Genomic DNA, 8,089 nt, shown 5'->3' on the forward strand with positions numbered 1-8,089 from the left:
TAAGAGGGATTGAAAATGTGCGGTGAGTGGCCTCGAACTTGTATGATACAGCACAGAACAGTACTGGACCGGACTGGGACTGGGGGACCACGGGAAGGGAGGGTAGAAATTACTACATCCCGAGGCCAGGCCCGATGAATGGATCAAATTGAATCCAATGTGAGCGAACGACGGGAGTTGGGGTCCGTGGGCGTGGGTTTGGTTCGGTTTTTGACCCGTAGGTAGCCCAGGTCCAGGTCGCCACACACGCACTTTCAGTAGCTTCAGTCGAGGTACGTTTCAGCGCCAGTTGACGGAGCCCATGGATGATAGGATGGGACAAAAACCCACAGTCAAGCAAGCACAGGCTCAAGCGCAGGCACCGGGATTCCAGCCACCCCCGGACGGGACGGGACAGCTCTTGTGTAGATGCTTGGGTAGTAAGTCAGTCTGGGTCTGGTGTGAGTGTGAACAATGCCCTTGTTAGGTTTGTTGCCCAACCGAAGCCAACTGCCGGATTGAGCAAGACTCGAAGTGATGATGTTTATAATAATTCCAAGAAGCAAAAAGAAAGCAAAGAAGGAAAAAGAAGAGAAGAAGAAAAAAAGCAGAATATCTCCTCGACTTGCTTATTCCGTCTTGGCCTGGCTTCGAGAAGCGGGGGAACACAGCGAATGACGGGTTTCCTGCCGATCACACAAGGGACTCCAATGGAACGCCATGCAGCCCTCTTTGACTTTTTTTTTTACGCCTGCTCTGCCCAGAAGCTTTTTTTTCCTCGTCTTGTTTCTCTAGAAACCCTTTCTGCTACTGTTCCACGCTTGGAGGGGGGAAAAACAGGCGAGCGAGGGTAGCCCCCGAGACACCAAGGCGGGCCGTAGCGAGATGCTTGTCTAATTATCTAGTGGTTTTTTTTTTAATGAATAACCGGCGAGTCGCAGTAGAAACACAGACCGGAACAGGACACCCACACCAAGAAAGGATCGCTAGCACCAAGGACGACGTTATCGTAAAAAAAAATTGACCGGGGATAAGAGAGCAGTGGAGGGGGATGAGGAGGAGGCACGCACCAAGAAGAGGCCCTGGTCCCAGTTCCCAGTGGAGAGGTGGAGCTTGGAGATGGAGCACTCTTGTTCCATCCCCTTGCGAATTGGACGAGGTTCCTCTGTGACTACAATTGTAAAGTACTCTTCTTGCATTGACTTGGCGGAGCTTTCTTTCCTTTCCCATGGATCACATCAGCAGTCAAAACCCCTGAGGCCGCCAGATCGAGCCCTGAGATGAGACGTCTACAGGCAAAAAGTATAGAATGTTCCGTCAGCCCTTCTTGTTCGTTCTTGTGCCCACCACTTTTAGACACCGCCCCTCCGGGTACTCTAGCCACTCACCTCTCGCCAAGCAACCCTTTCCCTTTGGACGAGGTTTCATCCCATGTCGCCTGTAAGCCCAGTTTGTTTCTCAAGAGAGGAGCCCACGGCATCCGCCGCCAGTGGGGGATGCTACCGTCTTTCGTCACGGAGCAGGGATCCCTCGGATGGTTTCTTCCCCCTAGTAAATGGTACTCAATGCGTGAAAGATGGGTCGAAAGAATAATCAGCAAGATTTGCCATGAAATCCGTGATAGAATGCACGTCTTATTATTGCAGAGGCTTTTACCCCCCTGGCCCCAGCTCACGAGGCAGGCCGTCTCTCGTGCTAAGACGAAATCCTAGAACGGCCACGGGGGCCACCGGGAACAAGGGACCAAAGCCCATCATCGTCCATGGCCAGGGATCCAATCTCAACGTTCACTAGCCTCCAGCGGGATGGGAGAGGGTCGACTCGACCCGCGTTGAGTTACATGGTGATTAGCCCAACTGACTCTGACAAGAGCTACAGAAACAGGGCAAAAAGAGCGCTCGGACGTTGAAGAATCAAGAAAAGAAAAGAAAAAGAAAAGAATCCTCTAGACGGGGTAAGATGTGATTCTTCCCCGATTCACGCAGGAACAGGTCCGTTTATGATAATCGTGCCTCTTCTTGCTTCTGTATCTCGCACTCAGACTTGAGCAGCCGCTAGCGGGCAGGGCCTTTTTCTTTTGTAACATCGGCTCTTTTCCTCCGTCTCTTGTCAGTGGTCAGCAAGGAAAAGTCAACCCGGTCATCTTTTGACTAGCACCGGTTCTCACGGGCGATTTGATTTCCCCAAGATAATATCACTGGCCGCGATATGCGCCCTTCTTGTCGGGCAAAAAAGAAAGCAGTTGTCGGGCCTACCCTTTAGAGCCCAATGGTAGTCTCGGCATTACTCCTGGCTAGTAGTAGCTGGGTGGCCTCAAAAGCCACGAACCTGAACCGTCTACTATGGATGGTCAGCCTCAACTCCAGCTGTCACTCACATTATCTCCTCCTCTCGTGACCAGTGAGCCCAATGGAGCCTGACCCTATCAAATACGTAGATACATGTTCCAAAAGCAATGATGCTAATCTCCTCAAGATCTTGCAACAGACAAGAGCACAGTGTCTAAATCACCTCAATCAACCCCTGAAGAAGATCCAACAAAGCCACGCGACAAGAAAAGGACACAAAAGCTGTTGGCTCTGTCCTGTCCCGCCAGCATGGAACGTTCCCACGTGTCGCATCTTGGAGAAAAAAGGGCCTCAAATCTTGCTTTGAGGGATCTCACAGCTGCCAGGGGTTCTCCCCTTTTTCTGCATTTGCTTTTTTAAATACAGAAAGAATGCTACTGCAGCAATGCAGAGAGCTACATTTACGCGAGAGCGCATCTTCCCGCTCAGATCCTTATTTTTCTTTTTATTGCCACGGTTCTTTTCATCCGGTTTTTTTCTTACTTTCCCCCTGATCATACCTAACCGTGTGATATTCCAGCACCGAGACAAGCCAGGGGGTGTTTAAACTCTTCTTGTTGCAAGGAACATACACCCAACAAGGGACGACGAACCAATTACTGGGGTTTCCTAAACATAGATTTTTTTCCCTAGCCCACCTTGTCCCAGAAAACAAAGAGCGGGCGGGCCCATGTTTGCCGTGAAAGAGGTCCTGGGCAATTAAGCACAGCCCATCTCTCGACCCAAGAGTTGGCGACATCAGTTCATACAGTAGGCAACACACAGGCAACCAGAGGCCCATACGCAAACCAGCTTACAATTACACACCGCTTCACAGCCTCAACTGTGCTCCTGTTCCTGGCGTCCGCCCCCAACATGTCCCTCCTGAGAGAGAGACCCAAGATATCCATGTCTCATGTGGTGCCACACCACCGGTTCCAGCCCACCCCGTCATCCACATCATGAAAGGCAAGTCGAAATGGGCGTCATCTGCTTGCAACATGGCATGCACGGCTACGAGTAAACTCGGCATTCCGTGTAATCGCGGAGCCCTTGACCCGGGACGAGAATCTCCCTCATAATCTCGGCAAACACGAACCCCTCCCCGTGTCTGCTCGAGACTGATGTACCCGTGAATGGTGCTTTTTTTCTTTTATTGTCGTCAGGTTTCAAAGTATAATATCATTTGTGGCTTTTACGGATCAAGCCTCAGCTGTCAGAGATGAGTGATAGACTCGACGGTCTCGCCGTCCGAGCCAACTTCCTCATGACATGTCTACAACAGAGTCAATTCATCAGCCTCGGCTGTCATGTCGATATGTCGTCACGATTCCGCCGCAGGTGCATATATCTCGCCTTTCGAAGCTGTAGTCTCGGAAAAGGACGTGGTTGTACTCATTTTCTGTGACGAGGGAAATCCCTTGTTGGCGTGCCAAATATGATATTGGATACATGTGCAACATGCGTCTGTCCACCACCGTCACCATTCCCCCTTTCCACTCCTTTGCTATGAACTGCAATCGAGGTAACGCAAAGAAAAGTCGGCCGTTACCTCACTGCCATCACAGTCTCCCTGACGAGACCGCTTTCGGAGGAATAAAGACGTAAAAGTAAATTGACGAATTGATTGGACCTTGAACCATCACCTTTCATCTGCAGAATATTTGCAGTTTCCATGATAGCAAAGCACAAACAAAGACCAAGAAAAGTATAACATGTGCGTAATCCCGGTAGTGCGCGTAGAGTATTTCGACGCCTAACGAACTTTCTCTTCCAACTCCCAATTGCCAGATTCCAGAGTCCCCGGTGCTCGATCGATCCCTATCAAAATGATGATCCCCGTGGGGTATCGTGGTTGAAGTGAATAATGTGAAGTGAAATCACCAAATAGTAAAAGTGTTGCAGCTGCTGTGTGGATATCATCTCGTCTCCCCTAATCTTCTCCATCTCATATCACCCTTAACGAAGGTTGGATCCCTCGATCGGGCTTGTGGGATGGCTGCGGACATTGCTCAGATCGGTGCTACCCGTCCGTCGGAGAGCTTGGCTCATGGTCTCGATGTTGAGGTCGTTTCCACCAACACTGAGCTTGAGGTTGGCCGTGCTGGTGGGACTTCCCAGAGGCTTGCGAGGCGGGCTCAACTCAATACCCTTCATACTACCAGGGTTGCTTGTGGGAGGGCTCTCGGGTCCCTGGCTCGATACTGGGGATCGGATGGGCGAGGGAGATCGGTTGACCGCTGCTGGCAGAGACGTGAGCCCTGCGAGGTGGATGCTGTCACGGGAGCTCGCAACGCCCGCGGGAGGGTTGTGCTCGGCCTGTACAACATCGGCAAACGAGATGAAGGATAATCGGCGGACGTCGGAGGAGTCGAGAGACCCGTAGTTGGAGGCGTTGTCGGCCGAGACAGCATCTCGATCGGCAAAGGAAGCGAGCTCTGCTGCCCACTCACTGGCCGACTGGTCGTACAATGGAAGGCCGTTGTTGGCCCCCGTAACCGTCACGGCGGCGGGTTGATGCGAGCTGTGCGTCACAATCTCCACCGTGTCAGGGTCAAGCTTCTCATTCGTGATGGCCTCGGATGCGTCGTCGAGCACGGGGGGGATGTAGTTTTCGGTCTGGATATGTGTCGGGATCGCCGGGGAGTTCGGCTTCAGTACGGTGCTATCCTGGACATCACGCTCAAAGATCTGTGACGTCGCAGGGGAGGAGAGTCGTGGAGAGCCGCTGAAGCCGCGGCCCGGAGACGAAGGCAGGACAAAGGCCTGGTCGCTGGGCGCGCTCCACGCTGTCGACGAGAGCTTCGAAGCATCCCGGGACATCAAAGGCGGGCTCGCGGCGGCCGAGTTTGAGTGTGAGGGAGTCTGAGACTGGGACTGGGACTTGGGTTCAGATTGGGATTCGGATTCGGGCTTGGACTCGTTCTGGGACTCGGATTTGGTGAGAGACGGTGTCTTTTTCTTGCCGAAACCAAAGAAGCTACGCTTCTTGCTCTTGGGATCCTTCTTAGCGTCTCCCGTTTGGCTGTCTGGCTCCGTCATGAAGTCGCTAGCTCGAGGTGTCGAGTCGCCTAATCGCTGGTCGTCGGCGGCATCGACAGGGGCGTATGGGTCACCGCGGGTGATGGGAGCTGCTTCGGCGAGGCTCATGTTGATGGATGAGCCAACGTGTAAAACAGCGAGAAACGATGACGGTGGCCGTGGTTGAAGGTGCGTGGCAGGAACTTTTGGCCGTGCAGAGAGGAAAGTTGTCTGGGTGACTGGCTGGGAAACAAGGTTGGGTTAGTGACGAGGGTTGGGAATGCAGATCTGGGTCGGCAAGCGAGAGGAGCAACGAGCCGGGACAACAACAGAGAAAAAGACCAGGAGGAAAATCTCGAAATAAAATATCACAAAAAAGTTCTGTCAGAGCGGCCGTGCGGCACTGAGACCTAGAGTGACGCTGCCCTTCAAGGACGGGAGAGACATTGAATATTAGATGCTGCACATACCTAGAGGCTGTGACCTGTAACAGTCCGTAGTTCCCGATCCAACACTCGAGGCAGGACCCGCTGCGGCCAGCGCTAGTTGTTAGGGACCAGCTAATCACGGCAGTGCCGTTGTCCGTTCTGCCGCCGTCTTTTGCTTTGGGCTTGCTGGGTATCGAGGTCCGGAAGGGGGAGCCACTCTCGGAGGGACGAGTGACGCAATCAGGTTAGGTGGACGGCGGTCGGGACTTTCGAGGTTCCAGGTCGATCAGGTCAACGACAAGGAGAGAACTTGTGAGATCTTGGGCGTCGACGAAATCCTCGGCGGATGCAGCCCAGGTTTAAAAGCCAGACAGCCCCCGTGAGATAGCGTGTGGATTTAGTGGATGCGAGCCTCAGAGGGCAGGGCGGCTGAGACTGCTGGGCGCGCTATTGCTGCGGCAAGGAGCCGTTAACTCTTACGGAGGGCGAACGATGCAAAGGTTTGTTGTTGTTGTGTTGTTGCTTCTGCTGATTGTCGCTCGCTTCGTCAGCGACAGGGTTTTCTTATTGTCTGTTTGCCGTCGTGTTAAGGGAGAAGAAGGGTTAAGAGACGGGAGTGAGAGAGGGAGGGGGAAGAATTGACGGGAAGGGCAGGTAAGGCAGGTAGGGGCCCGACGGCGTAGGTGGCTTTGGAACGTCGAGTCTCGTCAACCTGTGTGTGCTCTGAAGGATCAGCGCACCTCAACCAAGGCACGGGATCAAACGTGTAGCGGCAAAAGATTGCACTATCAAGGCCACTATGGGGCAACTGTGAGTCGTACAGGAAAGTGATAACCCGTCAGGCCTGACGAGAGATTTAATTCCAGAGCTCGAGCTTTTGAGCACGAGACGAGAACATGCGGGCGCCACGAGGTTCCCGACAACAACACCATTCGAGCATCACAAAAACCTGCTTGGAACCAGCGTCTAGGCCATCATACTCGACGTCCAATGCTTCTAGGCCCAGCCCAGTTCAGACTCGGCTCGCGTTTTACAATTCCACCGCTCTCCAATCCTCTGTTGGCCCGCTGCGCCTTGTCCATGTCCATGCCCTACTCTTACATCTTCGGCACAGCACTGCATGAATTGATATGCATAGGTTGGACATGGGAGCATCTCGTCAAGCAAGTCATGCAAGGCAAGGCACAGCGCACATCGCACAGCCAACCATGCCTCGCCCAATATCCCGTGGAACCCATCCAAATGAAAAAAAGCCAGTGCCGTCCCAAAAAGCAACAACGGAAAGAAATGGGCCACGACTGACTCCCTATCTCAGATGACCCCGATCCGATGGGCTGAGATCGGGCTGGGTCGTCGCGTTATGCCTCACCTGTGTTGCGCTGTGCTCCGTTGCCAGCTTCTGCTTACACACTCACACAGCCTCGACAACATGCGGTTTCTATTCCAGTACCTGATGCTTTGCTCATCATTCCTCTCCATGTCCCAAGGTGCATCCTCTGCCCTGTTCTCCCCTACCCTGCCCTCCTTGTTGATCCGGTTGGGCACTATCGGTCATCTTGGTCACATCCCTCATCACATCCCCCCTCTCCCGCCGTCACCAACCCGGCGACAGCCCCGCTACCAACTATGACCTCGTGACAACTCCCTCAGGGCTCTCGCTCATCCTGCCCTGACGGAACAGCACAGAATAGGCTAATAAGGGGCAGGATCCGCTGCCCGCACATGCTGGCAGCCGAGCTGAGTTGCCCACGAGGGGCCCAAGAGGGAGCCTGCCCTGCTTATCCCTCGTTTACAGTAGTTTGCTTTTGGCTCCCGAACAACATCAACAACAACAGAGAAGGTGACATCTCAGGCACATTATTGGGCTTCCCCATCTGTCACGGTCCCCCGGGCTCTCAAGCAGAACCCTTGCCAGAAGGCCCCTTTTCCCCTGCCGCAATTCGCCACCGATAAGGGGCCGTTTGCTTCCCCGTCTCCCAACTTCCTGGGGACAGCAGATCTTGCTTGATTGACCAAATGAAACAAGGGCCTCGTCAGCTTTGGGATGCGTGAATGCGTGGCATGCGAGCGGGAAGGTCAAGCCACAGAGGGGTTCAGTAACCAGCCACCGAGGGGCTTTGCTGGTCTCGACGTCATCGGCCCGCTGGTCCTGAGCTTAGCTTCAGCCCGTCGGAGCGTTCGTGACTGTCATGTGACTTTGCTGCTGATCATCCACGTGACCGTCTCAAGTCCCAAATGTTAGGTCAGCGGAAACCTTAGGTAAGCGTAGTGGCAGAAACTTCAGATCTTCGACTTCAATGTGCTCGTGAGGGTCCAGCTGCAGACCGTACGAAA

General features: G+C 53.5%; 1 protein-coding gene across 1 annotated transcript; it reads right to left on the reverse strand.

The window, feature by feature from the left end:
* Positions 1-3,712: 3,712 nt before the first annotated feature.
* Positions 3,713-5,456, reverse strand: NECHADRAFT_100655 (uncharacterized protein; the record flags this gene model as incomplete). Its single annotated transcript, XM_003051272.1, has 1 exon — positions 3,713-5,456. The coding sequence occupies one exon, from the start codon at positions 5,454-5,456 to the stop codon at positions 4,266-4,268; it is 1,191 nt and encodes a 396-aa protein (XP_003051318.1). The 3' UTR covers positions 3,713-4,265.
* Between the last annotated feature and the right edge of the window lie 2,633 nt (positions 5,457-8,089).

Source organism: Fusarium vanettenii (assembly GCF_000151355.1).
Source record: "Fusarium vanettenii 77-13-4 chromosome 5 genomic scaffold NECHAsca_5_chr5_3_0, whole genome shotgun sequence".
Taxonomy (NCBI): domain Eukaryota; kingdom Fungi; phylum Ascomycota; class Sordariomycetes; order Hypocreales; family Nectriaceae; genus Fusarium; species Fusarium vanettenii.